General features: G+C 36.1%; 1 protein-coding gene and 1 long non-coding RNA gene across 2 annotated transcripts; both read left to right on the forward strand.

Annotated features, from left to right (window-relative positions):
• The first annotated feature begins 5,955 nt into the window (after positions 1-5,955).
• LOC149077277 (uncharacterized) lies at positions 5,956-16,148 on the forward strand. The gene is made up of 2 exons (XR_016194160.1): positions 5,956-11,031; positions 14,935-16,148. It is a non-coding gene; the product is annotated as an uncharacterized LOC149077277 (long non-coding RNA).
• A 2,686-nt stretch (positions 16,149-18,834) lies between these two features.
• Phf5a (PHD finger protein 5a) lies at positions 18,835-27,382 on the forward strand. Its single transcript, XM_089245050.1, has 4 exons — positions 18,835-19,000; positions 21,964-21,987; positions 24,853-25,019; positions 27,112-27,382. The coding sequence occupies exons 1-4, from the start codon at positions 18,949-18,951 to the stop codon at positions 27,199-27,201; spliced, it is 333 nt and encodes a 110-aa protein (XP_089101176.1). The 5' UTR covers positions 18,835-18,948; the 3' UTR covers positions 27,202-27,382.
• Positions 27,383-27,571: the final 189 nt, after the last annotated feature.

Raw genomic sequence — 27,571 nt, forward strand, 5'->3', positions numbered from 1 at the left:
CGTGCAAATTTTACGTATATGTCATTAGATTTTCTGCGGGCCAGTGCCGCCTTGACACATGGGCCCGACCGGGCCTCAAGAAGACCTCAAGAAAAGAAGGGGGGGGGCCCTCAAAAATGAAATCTGGTTGAAATTTTCGAGAATTTGCCAGGTAGGGATTCAGATAAATCACTTGGGCGGGGGGGGGGGGCACGATACTCTTAAGACAGCCCCGCTGCGAGCCCCTCCCCCCGGTAAATTTCTTGGATATGCTGTATAAAATGCCATAAAAACACACATTTGCCTTATTATGACACACATTTTTTGAGATGAGCCGCTAAATGACTGATCCTGGCCATGTGGTATAATTTCAGTAACATGACACACATTTTTTGAGATGAGCCGCTAAATGACCGATCCTGGCCATGTGGTATAATTTCAGTAACAGGAATTATTCTTCCAAGGTTTTTATTTCAAATATCAAAAAGGAGATGTTGAAGAAACACTTCTGTGCCGATAACCATGATAAAAAGACAAAGGGTCGTGACACCCATTAAATTTTTTTGGTGCTCTCACGCGTGTGGCATGCGGTTCAAAAAAATGCCCGGTAAGAATTTTTACATGTTTCAGGCAATAGATTTGTCCTGCCCCGGGCAGCACCAGTGAGATCACGAAACAAGCACAACTCTGACAACATAAATACGTTAGGGACCACACATACACATAAACACACATTCCGGCATGTATGCCAGAAAGGAGAGAATAGGTACGAGGAATAGGCGCAGAGGAATAGGTACGAGGTACATGTACGGTTAAGTAGTCCACACTTTATGGATTCCATCGTTGGGATACATTTACACTATATAATCGTGGGGTTACAAGTGAAACCCACACTATTAAAGAAAATAAATAACGATATAAAGATACGATTTTTCTATAATGCGTTTCACCAGACGAAATATCTCGTTTCTGTGGTCAAGGAAAAACTGAAAATCGATTACTTTGGCTTGGTGTGTTTCACTTGTAACCCCACAATATACACTGTATACGTTTAGTACACTTGGTGGCAGGGCAGCGTTTGGCTCCCCGTGTAATGTGAAAGGGGCAGTTAAAGGGTGAATTCGGTGCCCCCGTAGTCCAGCTCGTGGGTCACCAAACCCGCCTGCTCACTCCTAGTTGCTGTCCTGTTCGCTGGGATTCACCCATGAGATTTACAGAGAATCAACTACTTCAATCATCAAATCGAAGAAAATCGTTAAACTTGGGGATAAAGATGATCATAAATATTTCCATAAGAACTTGCGGGGGAAGCATTGAATCGGGGCTTCTTAAATCAAAAAATTCTGCTGTATATATTGTTATAGGTATACACTGTATTTATAAGGTTTACTCATGTACTAATGATAGTTAATTCCAATGACTTTTTCCTCTAGGATGTAAGCAGCGTGAAGTGTTTTTTTTTCTTTATTGATTTTCCATCGATTTTGAGCTAAAATTTCTCTGAAATCTTTGTTTTTGATTTTTTCTCTGTGGGAGTTACCCGAATATTGTCAGTATGTAATCCTTCAAAAATTTTAAATTGAAATCTGTATAATTCTGGACCTTTTGTACAATACCATTAGCATTCGTTTAATCATTATAATATCATAGTTTCCTTATACAGTCACAAGTGTGTACTTAAACCTTTCAAAAGGGCTTTAAAAAAGAAGAAAAAAAAAAGACTAAGGCCTGAGCTTAGAAAAATTATTAAACAGACATTCACAACATACAAGGTGATTCTAAATTCATGGAATAAACTTTAAGAGGTGATTATAAGGCACCTAAAAAATCATTTTTGATCATAGAATGTGCGGCCACCTATATTTCCGACGAATTTGCTACGATATGTGCTATCGACCATTTGATTCGAGGGTACATATGCACCCTCTTCGGATTGGATTGGAGTTTTTTTTTATTGGTGCAAGGACCATATCAAGGTTATGCTGCGCCAATCTGATTAAGTAGTACAATATGACTTGTGGTAGAATTTTCGTTACTCAAGTTGTACCATATGAGAAGGCCTACTACATTACAATACCCTGCACTCTGGAATAGTTGGATGCCTTTATTGCAGCAAATCCGTCAGAAAAATATGGTATATATTGCTTTTGGTGAAGTGCTGTTGGGCACTCTCTAAAATCACCCTCTACCGCCTTTGGTATTCGATTCGACCACAAATACCAAAAATACTTATTTAGATGTCATATCACCTCTTAAAGTTTGCACCATGAATTTATTTAGAATCAGCCTGTACTTTTACAGTTACTTTTTTGATGTAAAAAAATAAATACGAATTCATACATAAATAAAAAATACCTTTATTCAAAATGTGCACATCACCGAAGTCTACATGCATACACCAAAGAAAAATAACAAATATTCACTATCTATGTATATTTTTATTTTATATTTTGTGGGCCCTACATTGCATTTGATTACCGCCTGCAATCTTTTAGGCTTTGACCGAATCAAATTTTCTGTGGTATCTGGCGTCATTTCAGACCATGCTTTCGTCAATGCTTCTATCAAGCATTTTCGGTAGGAAATATAATATCAAACTCTTCTCTCAAGTTCATCCCATAAATGCTCGCTGGGATTCAAGTCTAGTGACTGGGGAGGTGAACGATGTTCTTTGGTTAGGAAATGCCTGTCCTCTGTAGCATAATGGTAAACCAATAAACTGATCGGTCGCATTAGAGAAAATTCAACTAATTAGTTTATTGGCTGAATTCTTCAATTCTTATAAAAGGATGATAACAGATATTTTGCAAAACTTGAAAAGCAACCAATAGGCGTATTGTTACATTCGAGCAAATGTAACCAATAAGCTTATCGGTTGTTTTTCTTTTTCCAAGTTTTGTAAAAGATCGTTTCTCAAACTTTTATAGTTTAATCCCGGCCAAAGAGGTTCAATATAAAAGTTTTATTTCGTCCTCCTTGCTTAGTGACTTGCTTAGCGTTAGTGACCGACACAACCATTTGTAAGGCGTAAGAAGAATAGCCGCACCAGAAAACGCAGGGTCACTATATTTACGGGCATATATAAAGTAACAAAAATTTGACTGCTGTATGTAGACTTTTGTGATGTGTTGTTTTTGGAAGCATTGGCATATACTCACGAATCATAACATTTTTTTTAAAGACTGATGTAATATGACCCTTTCAGACCCTGGTGACACAAATGTGTGGGGGGTTGCTTTTTCCTCACTATAGAATTTTTTTTTATTTTGACCTCATGGAGTTAAAATCTGAATTAAAGGATTGTGTAAGTTTTGAGTTAGAAATACGGTGAAATGAACTTTGGGGGGCTTTCATCAGACGGCAGCACTTGAAGTTTAACTTTCAGCCGGCTTTAAATGGCTTCCAGGCGAAAGGAAAAAAAGGTGATTTATTACATAAAATTCAGCAATAAACTTCTGAAAAAAATTGTATGTGAAGATGAATGTACCCAATATCATCTCTGCTGAAAAAAATTAGAGCGAAATGAATTTGAAAAATAATAATAAATAAAAAATTGAAAATTTAAAAAGATAACGATTTGCTGACATTTATGTTTTTAATGCATTTTTTGAGTATCAAAAGTGCAAAAGTGCAAAAAAACATTTTGAAAATTGCAAAATATGAATACTGGAGTCAGAAAGGAATAATGTACCCTTGAAATGTATTTTATGCTAAAATATTATTTCGTCTCTAGTACCAATATTGGTTAGACAATTAGCATTTAAAGGGTGTACGTACACTTTTGTGTGCGACTGACTGTACATATTCCCGATGCAGTATATTTTATTCTCGATGATTTTTTTTTTCAGGATGTAAGCAGTATTTGATAACCTATATTTGTTTTATTTCCATTCATATTCTGGTCGATTTAAGAAATGTTGATGAAATTTGCTCATGGATATACCGTATTTCTTGGAATGAGAGCCGTTACGTTTATAAAATCCAAGATTTTGAATAAGTTGCAGCGAATTCGTTATAGCCACCACTTTGTTCCACGGAAAAAAGGACGTTATATTGAGAAGTCGTTATACCTAAAAGCGTTTAGAAAAATAATTAGTTTTAATAGTTTTTTAAGGAGTCCGCTGTGGTGGTCGAGGGGTCATAGTGACGGACTCGCATCGCGGGGACCCGGGTTCGAGCCCCACCGTCACCACAGTGGTGGTCGGCTGAAGTTGGTTTTCTGTGGTTCCCAACTTCGAGGCGCAAATGCGAGCCGATCTCCCCGTTAAAAAGTCTCGCTACAGAGAATAACAGTCCTACAAACAGTACAAATATTCAGTCACTACACATCACTCACTTCACTTCTGAGATATAGATGGCAGCACTGAAAAATCATACACAACACTAGATACGCACTCAGACTGTTAGGTACACGCACTTACACTTCCGGCACAACTCACTAGGTAGTAAATTGCCTTTCCCTTATATAATATAAGTATGCATTTCTCGAACCCCTGATTGACGGCCACCCCTCTTTTACGGACGGTTTTTTTGTCCCGTTGGTGTCCGTAAAAGAGAGGTTTTACTGTGTATCGTTATATGCACACACTGTATTTGCAAGGTATTGTCTTATACTAATGATAGGTTAATTCCAATGAAATTTCTTTCCCAGGATGTAAGCAGCTTGGAGTATATTTTCTTTTTAATGTTTTTTCATGGATTTTGAACTAAAATTTCTCTGACACATTTGTTTTCAGTTTTGTTTATCCGTTTCCGGAATATTCTCAATATTTAATCCTTCGAAAATTGTAAATTGAAGTCTGTAGAATTCCGGACTTTTTGTACGAAATAATATTAGCATATTTTCATTAAATCGTTATAATATTATACTTTTCTTATACTGTACATAGTATTACGGACGCAATGTGTTTTATTTTCGATTATTTTTTTTCAGGCTGTAAGCTGTGCTTAGTATATTTTTAATTTCCATTCATATTATACTCGATTTGAGAAATATTGCTAAAACGTAAATTATTTTAATTTGCGCGCATGGGTATACCGTATTTCTTAAAATGAGAGCCGTTACATATAAAAACCCAGATTTTGAACACTTGCGGTGCATTGTAATTTTTTTCCCTACAAAACACAGTATACACTGAACATTCAGGACAGCAATCCTTTTGTTATACGAAATATTGGGTTTAAAGAGAATTCATACTTGAACGTAATACAAATTTTTTTTATTCATTTTGTTGTAATAAAAGCAATAGGCGATAAAAAAAACTCCACAGGTTAAAAAATAATAATGAAGTTGTAATAATCAGGGCTATAGGGGTTTTTTATGCCCTAAAAACTAGCTAAAAATGCTCTATACAAAATGCATTTATGCTCTATACAAAATGCATTTATGCTCTATACAAAATGCATTTATGCTCTATACAAAATGCATTTATGCTCTATACAAAATGCATTTATGCTCTATACAAAATGCATTTATGCTCTATACAAAATGCATTTATGCTCTATACAAAATGCATTTATGCTCTATACAAAATGCATTTATGCTCTATACAAAATGCATTTATGCTCTATACAAAATGCATTTATGCTCTTAAAAAACTGCAAATATGCCCTGTAAAACGAAAACTATGTCCTAAAAATTCTGTGGTGTTTGGTTAGAATATGATATCTCCAAAAAATGATTTTGTGATCTAAAAGTAAGTCTTGCTAATTATAACTAATTAGAAGTGAGATAAATGCACAAGTACGTGCGTACGGCTAAAAAACATGCTAATGTATGATATTTTCATTTGTATTTGGATGCATGTTTTATTTTCGATTTTTAAATGAGATAAAATTATTAAATTAAATTAAATTAAATTATATCTCAAAAATGGGATTTTGGAGCTATCGTGTTCTCACCTAACACCACAGAATTTTTTCATTCCTATCTCAAATAACATTAGTTTTAGCAAAATAATATGATAATGAGAACTGTTGGTGCAATCTAAACTGTTTGAACCATTACTTTATTTCTATGAACAAAAATTCTTCGTTTTACTAACTAATCTCATCGAGCCAAAATCTCCCTCAAAAATTTCCCTTTTGGGTAAGTTTTTCCCCCCATGAATTCAGAATTAATGTGCTGCCATCTATAGATAAAAATACCTAGCCGAATACTGTATTTAGCTTTAGAAAAGCACCGCACAAAATTAAAATGAAATAAGTAAGTAATTCTTTTTATTTGATAAAAACTCTCAAAAATTCCCACAAATGCTAAAAAATTCCCCCCAGTTACCAATTTTAGCCAATTTTTTTCCAGGTGCTACCGTCACCGACACCGATTCAGATGATAATCTATTTATAGCCACACACTAGAGTCGTTGAAGGGCTAGTATTTTTATGCTCCAAAAAAGTTAATGTTGTTTCTGGCGGGAACCGAAAAAACCAGACTGAAATCGGGATTGGATATCAAGGAAAAAATTTACTTTTTATCGAAAATAATGAAATATTCAAAATATGCCTTAAAATTTTGAAAGTATTGCTCTATCACGAAAAAAATAGCGAAATATGTAAAACAAATTGCAAAGACATATAAATCCAAGCCCTAGTAATAACCAGAGCATGCACGCTGCAGTGTACCGAATTCTACCGAATATCAAAAGTGGGTTAGGAGTCAGGATCAAACACAATTTCAGCAAGCAAAATTTTGTAGGTCGTTATATTGGATGAAAAATAACATGGGATGAATAAGAAGAAAACTTGGAACGGTTGCAAAAACGCGTGGTCATTATAACGAGCGTCGACTGTATCAGAGAAAAACAGAGAAATTTATTTTTAAAATAAATTTTTATTGCATTACAACTACTCGGAATGGGTTCTGAGGAAGTATTTTATTATTCATGTATTTTTTAAATGAAATACTAGTTTTCTAAAAATGTAAACATGAATTCATGCTCATTTTATCGTTAATCTGTTGGTGTGAGGACACGTTAATCAAAGAGCTTACATTATGTATCTATGAGTTATCTGTTATAAATCATACCATCAACAAGGAATTAATTAACGATGCGACGAGTGAAAACTACCGTTAAAAATGAATGTTTTGAGCACAATGATGTTAATTCTTGAAATATTTACTCATGTATTCTCAGACGACTGTAAGTAATTTTTTTCAGCATTTTATAAAATTTCGAAGATTTATCACGTTAAGGGCCACACACACAACTCGAAACGCAACTAGGCTCTGGCGCCTGTGTAAAATCACAGCTGGATATGCTGTATCAGGGATGCTTTTGTTCGATTTAGATGTTAAAAATATGAATCAGAATTAGTTGTTTTCATGATTTCCGTGACACATACAATTTTGTTGTTGCTCAGTGAAAGTTTGCCATCGATCAACGTAAAGGTTGTTTCAGAAAGGACTCCACTTTAAAATGAAACAGTGATAGGTAGGTGAAACAAGTATACCAAGTTAACAAGAAAGTAGGCCAAGATAGAGCTTCTAGAATACCTTCCCCAATTATATGATGGAGGACTACTGTTGGAGAATCAAACGAGATAGCCCTCATAAAGTCAACAAACACAAGAGTTGTATGCGCAAATTCTTGCCTGAAAAGTAACCGAAAAAATGAATTCATAACAAAAGAAATTAATTAAATAAAAAGAAATCTACAGTTCACAGGGAAAAACTAAATTCAGATTCGAAATCAACATACTCAAATTAAGTAAGATAAAGTGTTTGTATAAATTTTAAATTTTGTTCCCCAGTGTTGTCATTTCAAAGGAGTCCTTTCCGAAACACACCGTATTATGCCACTCATCAGTTATACATACTTATCCCATCGATCTCAATTCTTTTTAGAAACTCTCTAAATTCTTCTACTATAGAGAATCAACAATGTTTTGTCACTTTTAACTAAATGAGTAGTGAAAAAGTTCATAAACTTGAATGCCAAGTGAACGAAACCCAACGTCAGCTAATTAACAAACGACAACGGGATGAATAAACGTTAATGCTATCTTAATAAGGATCCATTGAAAGAAGCATCATATTAATATCTTTAAATTCCATTCACGCATTCTCAGACCGTGAGTAACGTTTTTTTTCTTTTTGGGTAAAATATTGCATTCCAACTTAGGCGTTAGAACATTTGAGCAGGTTCGGATCAATATAATTGCCTGAGTGGTGCAGAGGTAAGTTACTGCATGGGCTGCGGTATGCGCCATGTGTGCTGACAAATTGTTCCAAAATTGTAACGTAACGTTCAGTAGTAATCGTTTCTCGCACGAAGAAGGGGCCGATAATGCCTCTGGCGCATACCGCAGCCCATGCAGTAACTTTAGGTGAATGCAGTGGTTTCTCTTCACACAAATGAGGATTTTCGGAACCCCAAAATCTCCAGTTTTTTTTTTTTTAATTTTAAAAAATTAAAAATTTTCGAAATTTCTGCACAACATTCTTACAGTTTTGCTAATAAACGTACCGTTTACCGCATAATTCTATTGATCTTTCTTGTAGAGATATTTAATTTTGAAATAAGGGCTTATTCGCTGATCACCCTGTATATGGTAATTAGCTCAGCTGAATAAAGGCTTTCTTCAGTTTTGACATATTTTTAAATGAAAATGAATTTCTTATTTGGAAGCTTTTATTTTAGAGAATCTCTCGCGATCCCACCCCCTCCCCAGTTCATTGACGCGACCCCCTTCGGGGGGGGGGGGTCGCGACCCACGGTTTGCACACCACTGCTCTATATCATCGTTTTATCAGATTTACGGAATCAACTGAATTCAATCATCAAATCGAGGAAAATCGTTGAACTTGGGGATAAATATAATTATAAATATTTCCCCAAAAATCCAATATCCTCCAAATCAAATTCATAGTTCTATAAAATATTTGCTGCCAAGTTTTGTCAGTTATAGCAAATGCAATATGCTATTTGTAATGTAGAATATTAAAATAATGTTTTGATAACTTATTGTGTTAGTTTTAGGCCAAAAATTGTAAAAATGTTTTGGAAATTTCTCTGATGTAGAAATTCTTGAAGTTTGAAATGATCTGCTGATCCGTGGATCACTGTTCGGATAATAGGAGTCGTATTTTGTGGCTTGAGCATTACTCAGATGAAATCGAAATTTTCAACTAACGCTTCTGCAATAAATGAATAAATAAAAATAATAGCCTTGTAACCACAGACTTCTGAAATATCCTCGAGATTCAGTCCTCTTTGTGTGTTCGTAAACCAAGACTAATTCGTAAACCGAATCAGTTAACCGTTCCTAAACCAAATTGTTCGTAAGCCCGTTAAACCGAGGGTTGACTGTTCAAGTTCAGGAGCCTTTTTCCAAAAGACCCCGCATTATGCGTAAATCAGTTATACATATATCCATCGATCTCTAATACTTTCTAGGTACTCTTTGAATTCTTCGACTAGAGAATCAACACTGATTTGTCACTTGAATTTTAACTTTCAAAATAGCGAAAAAAATTCAAAAAACACAACATCGGCGAATTAGCAAATGACAACGCGATGAATGAAAGTTATTGCTGTCTTACTAAGCATCTATTGAAAAAAACAACGGCAACATCGGAATATTAAATTAATAAAATTCCATTCACGTATTCTCAGACCGTAAGTAATTTTTTCATATATTACCTCTCTTTAAGTAAATATTGTATTCCAACTTAGGCGTTGGACATGACACCATTTGAGCTTGTTCAGATCAGTATAATTGCTCGAGTGGTGCAGTGGTGAAATGCTCGTCTACCACCATGAAGGCTACCGTCAGGTCTGCGGATTCAATCCCGGGGAAGAACATTGCTGACATATTCTTTCACTGTCGAACCTGAGACGACAATAGATAGCTGACGCTTTTATTTCCGACCCAATTCGATCGGTAGTAAATTGCTTTATGGTGATATATTACCGGAGTTTGTGTGCTGTAAAAGTAGTAGTAGTAGTAGATCAGCATAATTGGTTCACAATGATGACCTTTGGTTTATAAATGATGCGAACTTCTATATACAACTCACGCTTCCACAAAACACTGGAATGCCAACACTCTACATGCCGAAGTACTGGATGCTTTGTTACGACGAATTTGGCTGGTCCCTGAAACCAAATATGTCCTATATGAGTGACATTGTTGGCATGCGACTAGAACAGTGCTGAGGAACACTACTTGAAGTCTAAGTAATATTCACCGATATCTCTCACTCTATTACCGCAGCCTCTGTTAAAAATTGAAGGGATTATGCCTGATTTATTTATTTATACCCGATTCTCGTCAGTCGTCGTTGGTCCCGTTCTTGCATGATCTTTTTCCGGCCACAGCGATGTCGTAGAATTAATTTTTTACCGGATTCCCGATATTCACGGTACACTCGTGAAATGATCGTACGTGAAAATCCAAATTTCATCGCTACCTCGGAGATGCTATGTCCCCATCTTCTTTCGTGCGCCGACTATAACACCTCGTTCAAACTAACCTGCCATTGTAGCAGCAGTAACCGATCTAACAACTATGCCAGACACTTGTTGTGTTATGTCCTGTATATATGCATGCCTGTACCAGTTTTTTTGGCTCTTCAGTTTATATTATGACCGAGATGGCTTTATAGCCAAGCTGATCATTGCAATAAAGTTTCGAAAATGACCATAATTGAAGCATATATATATATTGCGAGCTGAAACTTTCATTAGCTTCTTTTTCATTCATGATTCGGGTCTAATTTTTTATATTAAATAGCTTGGACCAATGTTATTACAATTTAAGCTGCCACGTTGGGCATTTCTATCCTGGACACCTCCCTATATAGAATAGTTTTGCATAGAATCGGGGATAATCATATTTTTATCAATGTCATCAACACTGACGTATATTGGGAACCTCACGTATCTTATCTTGAACAGGAACTGCTCCTATATAGCTGAAACTAGCTGAATAAACTCACTCATATATATAGCTAAAAATAGGTTGAACAGTGTGATAAATACATAAATTGAAGACGAATATCACTCAAAATATGTATTTTTTTAGGCAAAGCCTGATGATTCTGATGATAAAGTAAGTATTTCAAACCCACCTGGGTTTTCGAAAAAAGTTCTTTCTTCTAATTGTTAATACGAATCTACTAGTTATGCTACCCGGGTTTTACCAACACCAGCAATAGCAGAAAGGCTCCGCGTGAAGCTCGTGACGTCACTGAAGTCCATTTTACTTATAGTCATTGGATATACTGCAAAAAAGGTAAAGGTATCGCATGCGTCGGTCTGCTATATCCAATTACTACAGGTGAAATGGACATCTTCAGTGATGTCTAAAAAAAGTTCGCCAAAGCTTCGCGCGGAGGCCTTCTGCTATAGATGTTGATGGTTTTAACCCCCCTGTACTGGTAGCATTAAACAAGCGACAAGCCAAGGCATATACATTTCTGAAACACATTGTTAGGGAACCACGGGAACCATTTCGAAAGTCATTGCTGAGGCTCCCGAACCATTGTTGAACGATCATTTCGGGCATTTTCTCTGCTCTGACAAACTTTTAAAGTAGCCTATCGTTTAATCCGGGCCCTGTTTCGTATATATGCAAACAAAATTTAGCAACGATCGGTCTAAAATTGTAAATTTGTCTGGAGAGGTTACACACAGACAGAAAGGAAATCAATTATATATATAGAAAACGGTGGGGGGAAAAAATGTTTTATTAAGAGGGTCTCCAACCTTTTAACGTGGTGAGAAACTATGCTATAGTATAGGTATCATTACAGATATTTTTTTACCATTGATTTATTTTAGATTTGGTGCACATATTTTTGATTGTATATGCCAGCGGTGCTCCACGGAGCCCCGTATGCACTTATCAGGGGCTCATTCATTCACTCCATTCGAGAAAACTATAATGAATCAGTAAATTCGATAACTAAATAAAGAAAAGAGGCTCCGCGGTCTCCGGCATAGATATTATGTAACAAATACGGCGTGCCTAAAGAAAGGTTGAGAACCACTGGTATATGCTATCCTATGCTAAAACAAAGTTTCACATATCTTCAATTCTTAATGTCTTGCACGTTTTTAAACAAATGTATCATTAACACCTTGTTAAAAACACTTGATACAAACGAATGACATCAACGAAATTAAATAAGAAAATTGACTCAAATAAAGGAAACTGTTCAGTTCATGAAATGATGAAAACGATTTAGATTTCATCGACTCAGTCGTATCAGAAATTAAATTTTGACCTCTTTACGATCACAGGCGTAATATTACGTCGGAACGCCAGTGGAATAAATTCATACTTGTCTCTGTGTTTTCTTTCCTCTTTCTCCACCATCGTGAAGCTTTATAGCAACCCTATTATCACGATGCTCTATTATCTACGGAAGTCGATTTTTTCTTCCCTGCTTTCTTTACGTTGTATTTCTCTGCTATAATCATGTAATAGCGAAAGAGAACACCTAGGGTGAAGGTGAAAAGTGGATTCTGAAAAAAAAAACTTATATTATCTGTTATACTGTTTCCTTTCATATTTTTTCTCTTTCCCCTTCTTCCTTTTTCCAACGTATCGTTAGGTTAGGGCAAGGTTACCATATTTATCGCTGATTCGTTAAATGGAGGTAATCCAAATTTCTTGCCAGAATCTTTTACGTGAATTGGTTAACTTTGAAAACTCGAAAAAAAAGTTAAATATTTATTATATTACAAGTATTGTCACGACAATTATGTACGAGTAAATAGTTATTCCAGTATGGGACGGTTGCATGAGACAACCCCCGAGCGCCTACACCAATCACAGCTCTGGGAGTGTAGCTTTCTCTTCCCGCATGTGTCGGCGGCGATGTTACATAGTCCTCATTTATCATTAGGTCACATTTCGCCTGTAAATAGTTTAAATAGTCCCCATCTCTTATAAAAATAGAAATTAACCCATTTCTCTATAAATCTCTGACATTGGCGACAAACTTGACGAATTTAGCGATAGCTCAGATGATTTGGCGATGTTTTGGCGCAAAGAGAAATCTATAGAAAGAAAAGGAAAGAATGGGATTTCGCGAGAATGGAGTGCAGAAACTTCTCGAGACTTTTCTTTGAAATAAAATAAAAGCTCCCATCAAAGCGAAACTAGGTAGTTAAAAGAGAAACAAACTCTTGGGTACGCTTGCACAGCCGTCTTTCAAGGGATTCTCTGTTTTAGTGTGTATAGTCAAATCTCTGCTTGTGAACACGTATAAATAGCTGTTCTAAATACATCTGTGACGTCCTGCATTTTGTTTCGCCCTTTCGCTCATTTCAAGGAGTTGCGTGAGAGATATTATCGCGAACAGTATTTATGAATGGATCTCAAATCTTTTTCGTCACTTTATGAACTGAACAATTTCCTTTAATGCCATGCTATTTTAAAGAAAATTTTTTAAAATAAATCAGTGGTTTATTTCTATTAGATCGAAGTTTTCCCCCCCCCCCCCATGTTAAAAGGTAGGAGACCTCTAAAGACGAAGTTAAAGCTTTTAAAGTGTTCGTTGTATGAAAAAAGAAATCATCAAAAAATCTAATTAACAAACGATGCTTCATTTCATAATTACATACGCCTGCGATGGAAAGATTTTCGAGATGATAGATGGGAGAAGTATATCGTTTTTCGAACTTTCCTGAAAAATTTCATTAAGTCGGTACCTACCACACCAAGCAAGGTCCAAATAAGCACATTATGCAAAGTAAACGTTGTCTAAAAATTTCATATACGTCATTTTTGTAAATACTGATAAAACGCTTTGTTATAGAACGTTGCATTAGTCCCATGTGTAACTTATTTTATACGTTAACAAAATCGCTCTCTATTTCCTTCTACGCTGGTAGCTAAAATATTTTAATTTCAATAATCCTATGTACTACTAAACCATACATGCAGCTCATACATATTCTTCTGCGGAACTTCTAACGAATTGGTACACGTTGGAATGTGTGTGTACGTGTTGTGAACCTAACGCGAAGTTTGTCTCTGTGTTATGCTTGCTATTTGCGGTGCGGCCGTCTGTTATCAATTTTTCTAATTATAAGTGAAGTGTAATGATTGAATAATTGTACCGTTGTAGGCCTGTTGCTCTCTGTGGCGAGACTTTTCAACGGAGAGAGCGTCTCTCATTCGCACCTCGAATAACCCTATGCATAGTACCAAACATAAGAACTTTAAAAGACAAAACATTTCGTTCGTTAAATTCAGAGATTCATAAACCGGATTCGATATACAGGATGATTCTAAATAGTTCATGGGACAAAATTTAAGAGGTGATAAACCTAAACAAGCATTTCTGATCGTAGAATGTGCTGTTGAATCGCAATAGCGAAGGCAGTGGAGGTGTTTTTAGAGAGTGCACAACAACATTTCATCAAAAACAAATATAATTTCTTTCCGACGGATTTACTGCTATCAACCATTCGAGAATGCATATGCACTTTCAGTTTGGATTAGAGTTTGTTTTTTATTGGTGCAAGGACTATAAAGGTTATGCTGCGCATAAGCGGTATAATGACTTGTCGTAAAACTTGCGTTACCCAGGTTACACCATGAGTAGGTCTACCACGTTACAATACCCTGCAACCCCGGATAGTTGATTGCACTTATGGTTATTATTGCAACAAATCCGTTAACAAAATATGATATTGGGTTTTGGGGAAGTGCTGTTATGTACTCTCTACAAACACCCTCTACTGCCTTGGTTATTGCGATTCGACCATACATTCTATGACCAAAAATGTTTGCTTAGAATCTTGTATCACCTCTTTAAGTTTGTTTCATGTGAATTTAGAATCACCCTGTAGTGAGGTTCAACTGTTTCACCTACTGTAGTATATGTATACATTAGAAATTCTGTAGAGCAATGTGTGCAAAGTGCATGTACGGTTAAGTAGTAGTAGTACGTATATGTATACAAGTATAATTCAAACTATATGCTCACTGATTACTCAGGATGTAAGTTATTATTATTTTATTTTCTTTTTTTTTGTGCTACTGTATTCTTATCAAATTTAGTTTCTTCTACATATTCATTGTAAACTGCCCTATAAGTTATGACGGGTCGCATTAATAAGTCACTGTCAGCGATGCATGGAACTGACAGTATAATTCATATTTTCATCGCAAGCGCCATGAATTTCTGCAAGAGATCCTGTTGGTGTGCGTTCTTGATCTAAGACAAAACATTTTCCACTAGTAGCAAGATGGTTTCGGGCAGTTTGTCGGAGTAATCCCTGAATCTTTTCTTATAAAAAAGTGTTTGCGATTCATGTTTGTTATACAGGGTGTTCCATAAATTCGTAAAAAGTTTAAAAATTCATAAAAGCTGAAGGAATTGGTATATTTGAATACGGTTTGCGAAAAGAAAACCCTCACTTTGAAAACAAATTACTGGAAATATACAAATGAGAGTCGTATGAAATGCAGGGTGTACGAAAACAGCTCGTTTTTGTATTTTCCTGTTAATACTTGCACTCGCATGAAGTTTTCATTGTGATGGTGAGACAGGTGAATAAAGTACTACTGGTGAAGTTGTTTTACCTTAGCCACGAATCACCGGCTGAAGCTTTACGCACGTATTGGACACAGAATGGATTGAAGAAAGATTTGGGTGCCATCACGCCTGCCAGACCTGCAATTTTTATGAATTTTGGAACTATTTACGATATTATTGGACACCCTACCCAACGCAAATCGCAGATGCGTACCGCGACCTGTTTCTTTTTATTACATAGATTGTTCTAATTTCTAAAGCTCAAGACGTACCCACAATTGTTTCGTACAGTTAGGAACGGAGTACAGTTAGTTTCGGAGTTAGGAAGCACAGGTGTAGAGAGCATACGGAGAAATGCCAACTACTGATATACACGTGTGTAGTCAATAATATTAATTTATCAATTAACACGTGCATCAAACAAAAAAAAATAAAGAAGACGAAAATGATCGAGTCAGCTTGTTGTCTTTGAATCCAATTTTCAATTGTACTTTATAAATTATATTAATTAATATATTTTTCTTTGTTTTCAGTCCTAATCGAATGAGATACAAGTGGAAGAAGATTCAACTTGAAATGCAGAGAAAAATGTTATCATCGTGTCTTCTTCCTATTGTCAAATGGATGAGCAATCATCCTTTATGAAAGAAAATAAAAGTGCATGAAAAAATTACTTTTAAATCTTGATTTTTTTCTCGCACAGGTAATATTCCAATACATTTTATATCAATATTGTGTACGATCACGGATGATACCGATATTGAATTGATGGGAAACTTCAACATTTTAATATCACTTTCATTGATGTCTGTAATTTGGCATGTAAGGATAGTTCGTCCTGGGCTGAAGTATACCGTAAGGTTTTGGAGACCATACCTACAGAGAGACATAGACTTGGTTGAAGGGATGCGGAGAAGAGCTGTGCTTGTTCTTGATGGCACACGGGGCCATACCTATGAAGAAAGACTTGATTTTTTTTTTTTTAATATGTTCACACAGGAAGAGCGCAGGTGTCGGGGGATGTGATCGAACTGTTCAAAAATTTTTTACGTATCCCTGTGACACCACAATCTTGAGTTTTCCCTTACAGCATCGTTTATTAAAGGACAGCTCCCTATGGAACAGATATTACCTCCGGAGGAATCGTTGCAGAATTGACATGTTTAAAAAAAGAAATACGATAAACCTATTGGGATAAATCGAGAAGCTAGAATAAGACAAGCTGTAAAATAAAACAACTGTGATATTTTATATGGGAGGAGTATTACAGTAGACTCTCGAATATCCGGCCAAGTTTAAAAATAATTATGATTCTCCATAATAAAATTATAGATAATTTACTTTGCCAAAACGTTGCAAGTGTAATCAATTTGTGCGATCATTTATCAATAAAATAAGTTGAATTCATTTTAAAATTTTCCACTTCATAGTTAAAGTCATTAGACCCCTTGCTAGATGAAGCATCCTTTTGAAGCAGGATTTCTTACGATTTTCAGCAGGTGCAGAGAAAGGGGGTGTAGGGAAAAGTGATCCATTGAGAAATCACCTGTGTGTGTGTGTATATACAAAATAATTTAGCTTGTCAATGCTAAAACAAAATTATTTTGAGGAGACGAGATATCTCGTCAATCCCTCTAAGAGGGATAAAAGTTATGCAGTCATATATATATCATATTTCATAGGATCATTATAAAATTTATCTTAAAATGTGTGCACAATATTTTTATTCTTGGACTTCCTTTTCCGTAATAAATTTTTAAAACGTAGGGTACAGTACATAAGAAAAATGATTCATAAAATACTCGCCTATACTTAGAGGTGCGAAATTACGAAAAAGGGTAGGTTTCAGTATAAAAAAAGGGTGTTTTTTGATGGTATGATTGGAGATTGGAAGTGAGCATTAAAGCCTGGTTTTCCTAGGAATAGGTTTGTTGCGCAGCGTTAACCGAATTAAACTATTTCGCGCCGACAGAATCGTGTTACATAATCACGCAACGCGTTTGTGTTTTCCTAGCGAGGCGCATCAGATCAGGACGGCTATATAAAGTATATGGCTTTGGCATGAGAGCTACTATGTCGTCTACATGCTCCGGTTGAAGGGAAAGAAAAGAAAACACACAAGAGTGAAGAGAATATCGGCAAAACCGCGGCGCACGACGCATTTGACTCCTCCAGAAGCAGTCGGTCAATCACGCCCGACGTAAAGCGCTCTCGTCAGGCGTACTGTGCTCTGTAGGAAAACAGTCATACTGCTTTTCTTACTGGTGAGTGGACGGTGTGTCGCGCTGGGCGAATCACGTAGCGCGCGGCACAGGAAACCTGCTCCTAGGAAAACCCTGCTTTAATGAACTCCGGCCTATCCAGCTTTCCTGTTATCCGGCCCACCTATTATCCGGCCATATTAGTCCGGAGAGTCCAGAGTCTACTGTATATATATAATTAATTATCAGTGTAAGGTGATGCACCACTGACCCATTCCTAGGGGCGTGCAGGGTCGAGAAAAAAGGTAACGCATTTGTCGTGAGAAAAGACATAAAAAAAAGCATGGACAGCTGGAACAAATTTCATTCATTTGAATGAAAGAAATGCATTCCAACTTTCCTAGTTTCTTGATGAGGCTTACTTCCTGTTCTGGACGAGATATATCGTCCCTGATCGTTAAGTGGTCGATATATAATTTTAGTAAAGACTAAAAATTCTATCAAGCTTAGTTGAAAAAAAGAAACCGTAAATGTTCATGAAGAAAATAAAGGCCAGGATTTTTTCTCTCGATAACTACAGGAAAATAAAAAAATGTTATGTCTGGCAGAATACGTGTAATATGGTCACGGTATTTCGTAAATCAGATTTTCACAAATGCTCGTTACTACTACTTAGGGTGACCATACGTCCCGTATTTCCCGGGACAGTCCCGGTATTTTCTATTTTTTTGGCTGTCCCGACTTTTTAGCAAAAGTGTCCCGGTTTTTCCCGTACTTTGCACGAATCCTACTTGAATTTTTATTCTTTATTGAAGTCTAAGATTGAAATTATTTTCAAGTTATAAATTATATTATGATAACTACAACTATAAATGAGTATATGAATCTCCCACATTTGTCTTAGTGAAATTTTTTTTTTCGTGGAATTCATTTTAATCCACTGCAATTAGCAGTAATGCTGCATTTCCCGTCATTGGGATTTCTCCATTATTTCAACAATATTTGGCGACTTTGTTCGGTTTTGGCGTCATTTTTGGCAATAATTGGCGATGTCCCGTACTTTCCCGTATTTTGAATCCCAATGTCCCGTATTTCTCTTGAGGAAATATGGTCAGCCTACTACTATTTTTTTTTGTAAACACAAACGAAGACGCAGTCACGGCCGTCCTATATATCCGGCGTTCATCTAGCACCATACCATTGTGTCTATCTTCTGTTTTGTTTCCTCCTAACTCATTATCTGCAGAGTGGAAAGCTGAAAATTGCGTTGAAATGGCCAAACATCATCCCGATTTGATTTTCTGTAGGAAACAGGCTGGAGTTGGTAATTGTACATGTTTACTCTCTACCGCATTCGCATAATAAATTGAGCCTCTACCTCGATTTCCCCTAACTAAAGCCGGATTTTCCTAAGAGCAGGTTTCCTGTGCCGCGCGCAACGTGATTCGCCCAGCGCGACACGCCGTCCACTCACCGGTAAGAAAAGCAGCATGACTGTTTTCCTACAGAGCGCAATACGCCTGACGACAGCGCTTTACGTCGGGCGTGATTGACTGACTGCTGAACAGGTGCTGTATAATCCAGAGATTGGCGATTTCTGGCGACTTTTTTTTTCGGCACCAAACATGTCCGACGACCCGACCAAAAGTCGCCAAGGCCGTTAGACACTGCGGGCGCCGAAAAAAAAAAATCGCCAGCATGGAAAACAATAATAAAAACCCATTCAAATATGAAAAATATCATGAAACATAAATGAAATATAATAGTATATTTAAATAAACAACGCATGTCCTGCATGTTGTGTAAATAAGTATTCTACGTATAAAAAGTTTAAAACCCGGACTATTTCCGGGTATCCAGATTCTTTTAAATAAATAACGGAAATAAAATAAAATAACGAATATTATTAAGAAAAATAAATAAAAAGGATACAACCTTACCGGTCTATGAAAATGTAATCCTAACGCTCGAAACAAAAAAAACTAAATAACTATTCAAACATTTGAAAAGACACGCTAAAACAACTAACGGAAGGTAATCGCATTGGGAATAATCCAAGACAACTACGCTACTGCACAAAGGGAAAAACCGCTGTTATCCGTTTGAATCGCCTGCGCTTTAAGCACCATCTATAGTGGATGTGTAATGGAAGCTACCGAGGAACAATCTTGAACAATGACAACCCGGCAAAACAAGTGAGAGCGCCAGCGTTGGCGACTTATAGCGCCCTTGGCGATCTGGATTATATTGGATTTGGCGGTCTGGATTATACAGCACCTGTTCCGTTTTCTTTTCCTTCCCTTCAAACCGGAGAATGCAGACGACAGAGTAGCTGATGCCAAGGCCATATACTATAATATAGCCACCCTGATCTGATGCGCCACGCTAGGAAAACACAAATGTGTAGCGTAATTATGTGACACTTTTCTGCTGGCGCGAAATGGTCTAATTCGGTTAACGCGGCACAAGAAACCTATTCCTAGGAAAACCCGGCTTTTCTAGCGTTTTTTTTATAAAAAGCTTATAAATCTGAGGATCAAAGTTTGGCATTGAAAAGATGTTTAACAATTTCAATATTCATTTAGAAACTGGTATCCGCTGTTAATGTAGTAGGGTAGTACATACATGCTCAACCCATGGGCCCTCTGAGTCATTTGATGTGGCCCGTGACCTCAACCCCTAATGTTGTAAAAGTGAGCTATGTGACATAATAACCAGATCACATGTGATCTGCGGTGTAGTTTTATTTCATTTTAGTGGTTTGCCACACATTTGCATATCATTCAAGTGACCTGGAAGCTATCCCGGGTCACTTAAGTACCCCGCAGATCCTTTACAGATAATGAGTGACCTGCAGAGTTTAAGCTATATAAAAAATTCCTTTAGCAAAAAAGCAAAAATGGGGAGAAAAGCTTTAGCAAAATACTAATGATTTACCGTTGGATGCCTTCTCGTTTCGTATCTCCTGTATGCATTTTTTTGCGAAAGTGGCTACTACTTTTTTCGCATTGTCCGATTTTCTCTCGAATTTTGCAAAAAATGTGACTGTAGCTTAAACCCTGGTGACCCGTGACATGTTTCAGACCATGAAAATGGCCTGCACGCTCCAAAAGGTTGAGCACCCTTGCGCTAGAGCATTGGACCTTTTCATTTTCGTTTTTCGACAATTTTTCTTTAAACCATTGCACAAGTTAAGGCCTATTTACATGCACTTTTATTAGATAACTTAAATTTCAAGTCGTCAAGTACTTTAAATACAATACAAATACAAATACAACGCCACAACAGGCAAATTGCCCAACGAGGTGGCTGACTTAAGAACATCATGGATCCCCGAGCCCCTACCTACTACTGCTACACCACACATGCGGGAATGTGCGTGTACGTGTAGTGCAACCTGACGTAAAGTTTGTTTCTGTGTAATGCTTGTTATGTGTAGTGCTGTCATCTGCCCCCAGTTTTACTAACTATGAGTGAAGTGTTATGGTTGAATGATTTACCGTTGTAGGACTGTTGCTCTCTGTGGCGAGACTTTTTAACGGGGAGATCGGCTCGCATTTGCGCCTTGAAGTTGGGAACCACAGAAAACCAACTTCAGCCGACCACCACTGTGGGGTTCGAACCCGGATCCTCGCATCACGAGTCCGGCACTATAACCACTCGACCACCACAGCGGCTTACCAAGCGGCACCAAGCCACCAAATGCTTACAGATGTTAAGGGTCATTTACACAGGTTCAGTTGATTAGTTATCATTTCATATCATACTGTGCACCACCGAGGCTCTATTGACCGTCAATTTTGGCCATTGCCCCAGATCGGCTGGACTGTGTTGGGTGCTTTATCATGCATATAAAATACAGTACATATGAATATAAAACACATTAAGAAACAGTATATACAGATTTAAAAATTCCTATTATACAAAATTTATGTCAATGAGCTCTTATTATGTCTTGATTTAGTTATCAAGTCGACAAGTTGGATAAAATCCAGTTTATTTTTTTAATTAAGTAGGCCTCATACCAGTGGTTCTTAATCTCTGGCTCGGTTGAATTCTTTGTTTTAGTGGAAAGCCGGGTCATAAACACGGCTAATAGGAAATAAATTGGAAAAAATGAAATGATGAATCACTCATGTCCCGGTGGTGGGCCACAGTCAGGCGGTTGTGAAACACTGTCCTACAGGCCTACGCATGTGCCAGTCAGCCTGAAATTTTATTATCCAATGAGCATTTTTTTTCACTACTTTATATTGTAATAATAATCACTTGTTTTTTATTTTACAGCTATTGGCAGATTGTGTGAAAAATGTAAGTTAACTTTTTTTTAATTCTTTCTTAATCACCCTGTATACGAAAATCAAGGACCATACACCTCTCTACACTTCCATAAGGCACACTAAGAACATTAAAAAAAAAAATATTATATGATAGGGGCCGTTCAAGTATTACATCATCGATGGGGGGGGGGGGGGTTTGGATAATGCTTACATCATCGTAAAATCTAATTTTTTTTTAGTTAAGTTTTACTCATTTAGCATGTTTAAGGCAAATAATCTGTATTTTTTATTTTTTGTACAAGTATTGTGAAAGCCCAAGAAACGCACGCTCAAACGTGTGCCATGCTTGAAAGATTTTGCGTTCAAAAGCACATGCACAAATACCAAAATCTTTTCCTCATAGGAATGGGCTGGTAACATTGACAGTTTCTGAAAAACATCTTGAACGAATGCCCTATAAAGACACGTACATCCACATCTTGAAAATCTAGTCTTTTTTAACCATGGGAACCTATAACTGCTGTTTCAATTTAAAATTAGACTGATTTTTAAAAAATGTTGAAAGAGTAGATGGAGATATGATGTACTTTGGGGCCACATTGTTTTTATTTTCTCCAGTGTCTCAACTTCAGAAATGATCTTGAGTTTCCTCTTCAATCAGAAACTTTCCTTTCGAGGCCATTCATTTTGAAATAGAAGAAATATGAAACATATTCCTAGTGCGTAGCCACTTGCTTATACCACAGATTTCTTTTTTCATGTGCCCCCAGTGTTGGTTAAAATCTCTTCCTGCATTCCCATAAGCCATAGAAAAACAACTCTGCTTCCCTAACAAGTTAATTTTCTGACACCCGATTGTATGGGATCATTTTCAGAATGTTCCATACCCTTTTGCTGATCTTCAGAAACTTGTTTTTGAATTCATTATAATGGATTTTTCATTTCATAATATCGGAATTCGCAATACATAGTTCTGTGTAAAGTTATTTAAGGATTAGACAAGTTTTTTTTCGTTACAACAAGATTTTCACTGTAACAGTATTCGACTGCGTGAACAAATTTCTTCCCATGTTATAATGTTATGGTTTCGATCTACTCTGTATTTAATGAGTGATATAACAATACCGCAACGATAAAATTATCCATGACCCTAGTAAGCAGCGTCTACTGTATTAAAGGACACTTCTCCCAGTAGCAGACAAAAATTTCAGTCCTATGGTGTCTGTTGTGGATAGGTTCTACTGTACTAATGTTTGTTGGTGATGACTAGAGCCCGGATTATATGCAAATGCATAGGCATATTTTGGCCTTTTTTAGCATTAATGCATATAAATGCATAAAATCAAAGAATTTTCGGTATAAGTGCATATTTTTGAAGGTTTATTTAAGCTCACTCAATTTTTTTTATAATTTTTCAAAATAAATATTGTTCACAATATTTTCATAACCGCGGGTTTTTTCCCGCAGGTGAAATTTAGTGAATTAATACATATTTATAAAGTATTTTACGAATACTAACTGTTTTATTGTAAGGCTATTTCTAGATATGCCAAAGTGTTAAATTTTTTTAGGTATAATGTCGAAATTCTTTTCTTACTGGAATTTTCGTTATTGAGCAACTACAACAAACTGAAAATTAAAAATGCCTGAATAAAAACTATGTAGAAGTAATTTGCATATGTGGGCTATATATATATATGAGGGGATATTTTTTGTAAATGAAATACATATGCACTAAGAAATAGTAAAGATGCCTTTTAAAAAACATCTTTTTTTTTAATGATTTTTTCAATGCATATTTTCTCATTTTTTGTACATATTTCGAAATTTGTGACTATTTCAAGATTTCTAGTACATGTTTCTGGGGTGTTTAATGCATATTTTGGCATTCTCAGTGCATATTTTGGCATTTTAAGTGCACATTTTGTATTTTCAAGTGCATATTTTCGCATTTTCAAGTGCATATTTGCAGAGCATATTTTGCCACTCTTTTAGTGCATATAATCTGGGCATAAAGTGATGACTTTTCAATAGCTGTTGGCTTCATTAATGAAGAAAATATGTGATCGCCATATTTTGATTTCTATTTACACCCCCTAATATTTTGCAGTCCATTGCAATTGCATCTGCCCAAGTATGGTCCCTTAAATTGGCTATGATTCCATATGCAAAGCAGAAAGTAACTTGTTGACCTCTTTTTCAGTGTGAGCAGCATGTAAACTCCTTATTGGTGGTTTGACTGATTTTAAATTTTCGATTGCACTAATTTGGTGTTGAGTTGATAAATTTGACCCTGGGCCATCAATAGGATTTTGAAGTTCTTCTACTAAACACTAAAAGTTTCCATCATATCAACGGACCCAGTAACGTCAAGGCAGATTCAGATGATTTATATCAAATATTTGTATATTCACTACGATACTTTTTTAAAAAGAAGATGTAGTACACACTTGTAAATAAACATGACATCATAGTTGTAATCATTATTTTTGTGTTCTTTTTGACAGTACAAATTTTATAATCCTGTATTGAATTTGATCATTTTTGGCACGCCATGGTCATTTTCTGCACACGAGGGCTAATTAGATGGGACCTACAATTTATTGCAGATTCCAAAGAACAGTCTTGTTTTTTTATACTCATCGAGGGGTTGATGGGGGATTCCCTGAGGTAGCGATATTTTTCTGTGGTCATATCACCATTTCTGTTGTACCCCTGTGTCAGGAAAGTTTCTGAGAAGGGCGAACCGGGTATTGAACTTGTGTCACCTCTAAACATCCTTTGGTACTTGAGGCAAGTATCTTATCAACCTGGGCTACTGCGCCCTCCTGTATTAAAAATAATTCTGATTTTTTTTTTCTTGCTAATCAATAAGGTACGATATTCATTTATTTAGGTGATGGGAAATGTGTCATCTGTGACTCTTACGTGAGGCCATGCACTTTGGTGAGGATTTGTGATGAATGCAACTATGGATCATATCAAGGACGTTGTGTCATCTGTGGAGGTCCTGGTGTATCGGATGCTTATTATTGCAAGGAGTGCACAATCCAAGAGAAAGATGTAAGGTTTATTTAGTTAAGTTATAACTATATATTTTACCATGTTTGCAGTTGACGCTGTCTAATCTGAGTGTATTTATTACTGTAAACGCCTCCAGATCTTTGTAAAAGGTCTTTGCTTTCAACTGATAAATTCTGTTTCATTACAACAGAGCTCTAGAATCTGTAAAATATCAGAATATGATATTTGATCATTCAATGAAATGTATGACTTTTAATAGGCCCACATGAAGTCTAACATATGCTTTAAATCAGAAGTGCACAATCTCTGGGGCAGTTAGAACCCTGTTAATGGGTGGGCCAAGAGGTTCCATCTGGCCTGTGAAAGATGTTCCGGAAGAAAAGTGTTAGTAAAGGACATCATGCTACACTGATTTCTGGCTTGTGGACTGAATTTATTGTTCACCACTGCTCAAAATCTTGAAATACAGTAAAAATCTCCTATATAACGGTAGTCAAGGGACTAGGGAAATGTTTCATTATAGAGGATTTATGAGTATAGATAGAATATATTAACTATCAACACTATTTGAAGTGCATTGCGACAGGAGATTATATTAATATTGTTGCACAGAATTTTCACTCTTTTTTTAGACTTCTATCGACTTGTTGGCTGTGGTGAAGCATATTAAAGTAGAAGTTCATAATAAAAAGAGTTCACAAAATAGTCGCAAAATTTTTTGATAAAGATGTCTTCATGAACATATTGTCACCACTTTGCTTTCACGCACAAGGATTGTCTCCTCTGACACATCACCCTTTATCTGCACCTGCTCCCAGGTGACAATGATAATATGGGGAGTATTGGATTGGGATCAATTGTGTCGTAAAGGTTGCAAAGTATTTAGGCCCTGATAATGTACAGGGTGTTCTGTAAGTCACAATTCGTCCTTTATCTCATCAACCATTTATCGTAGAAGTACAGCTTGGATTGGATTTTGGGTTTATTGGTGCAAGGACCAATTAGGTCAAACCACACCGAAACAAATGATTAATTAAAAATAAGATTAACTTTTCACTTCCAGAAAGTGAAACGACGCATGATAAAAAAGATGTGTGAAATGTAAAACAATGACCTAGATTGTAAATAACTAATTTTTTGTTAAAACCAATGACTGATGAATTTAAAAATGTGAGATGTATCGCAATGGTCATTTAAAATATCACGAAGTGAAAGATGACTTTGACCACAAGCAGTCGTAAAATAATGACGATGATACAAACAAGTAAAAGCATGAGCAATGGACTTTGACAATGTGGACACTCTGGTTAACTCTTATGTGTGAGGTGGCTGTGTTCTACCAGGACAGTTATTTCAACTTTTTCTGGGGGGAGGGGGGCAAAGCACATGTACTCATGTGTATATATATGTACTATTTTTAGTGTATTTGCAAAAGCCAGGGGGGCAACGACCCCCTGCTCCCCCTAAATGACAGGCCTGTGTCCTACGTGTAATCGGGTAAGCAGAACTTCTTATGAGGTATGACTCCAATTCAAAATCATGTTCAAAAATCACTGTACCAGATTCAAGAATGAAAATACAGTGTGTCATAAAATTAAAAAAATCTATGTTTTTATACAGTGCAATAATCCCTGAATTGAAAAATATTACAATAATATGTGAATTCAAAAATCAGATAAAAGGGGAAAGAACAGCATAAACTAACAGGCAATGCTTCTTTTCCTCAGTTATGCTGTTCTTTCCCAACTTTCCTCTGATTTTTTAATTCAAATGTCTCATAGAATATTGCACTAAGAAACATGGAACTTTTTTTGTTAGCATTAGGAGAAACGGCAATAACTTTCTCATTGGGAGTTAAGGGGACAGGGGACCATATAATAAATATAGAGTGATTTTTGAAAAGATTTTGAGCATTTTTTGAATTAGAGTCATACATCTATGAGGAACGGTTAATGAGATAAAGGCTGAATTAGAACTTACGGGATACCCTGCACTAGCATGCGATAAAAATATTATTTTGAGACAAAAAAAAATTTCATGTATGGTTTCATTAAATATGTATAAATTTTTTTTGAATCTGAGATTCTAAATTGATGAAAAGGATTTAAGATGAGTGTTAAATATTTTACAGAGAGATGGTTGTCCAAAGATCGTTAACCTTGGAAGTTCTAAAACTGACCTGTTCTATGAAAGGAAAAAATATGGTTTCAAGAAGAGGTGACGAATATTTGTCTCCAGGTCGTCCAACTCATCAACTTTTAAATCCTGGACTCGTATTCCATTTTGTCTGATTATTTTCAACTGATTTTTTTTTTACTCAAACACAATTGCTGTTATACCATAGCATACATGTACTTTCAAAATATATATATAAACATTCACAATAAAAGTGTTGCTCTGGATTCATGCATCAAAGTAATTTCATGACATGCAAAAATTTTCGTTTTCTTCAGAACCAATTATTCACAATTAAGCTTGCTTGAATTTTTGATAACACATATAAATTTTTGACTTTCATATTATTGACTAAATTTTCAACTGACCCCAAAAACTCCTAAACCTCAATCCAATATTATAATATGTTCAAATTA

Source organism: Pholcus phalangioides, unplaced genomic scaffold, assembly GCF_987345545.1.
Source record: "Pholcus phalangioides strain wild (caught in Gottingen) unplaced genomic scaffold, Ppha-v1.0 ptg000015l_1, whole genome shotgun sequence".
Classification (NCBI taxonomy): Eukaryota; Metazoa; Arthropoda; class Arachnida; order Araneae; family Pholcidae; genus Pholcus; species Pholcus phalangioides.

Coding starts and splice junctions, on each gene's coding strand:
- Phf5a (XM_089245050.1), top strand. CDS start 18,949: ATGGCCAAACATCATCCCGATTTGATTTTCTGTAGGAAACAGGCTGGA. Junction 21,988..24,852: donor TGGCAGATTGTGTGAAAAAT/GTAAGTTAACTT, acceptor TCATTTATTTAG/GTGATGGGAAATGTGTCATC. Junction 25,020..27,111: donor GCACAATCCAAGAGAAAGAT/GTAAGGTTTATT, acceptor AATATTTTACAG/AGAGATGGTTGTCCAAAGAT.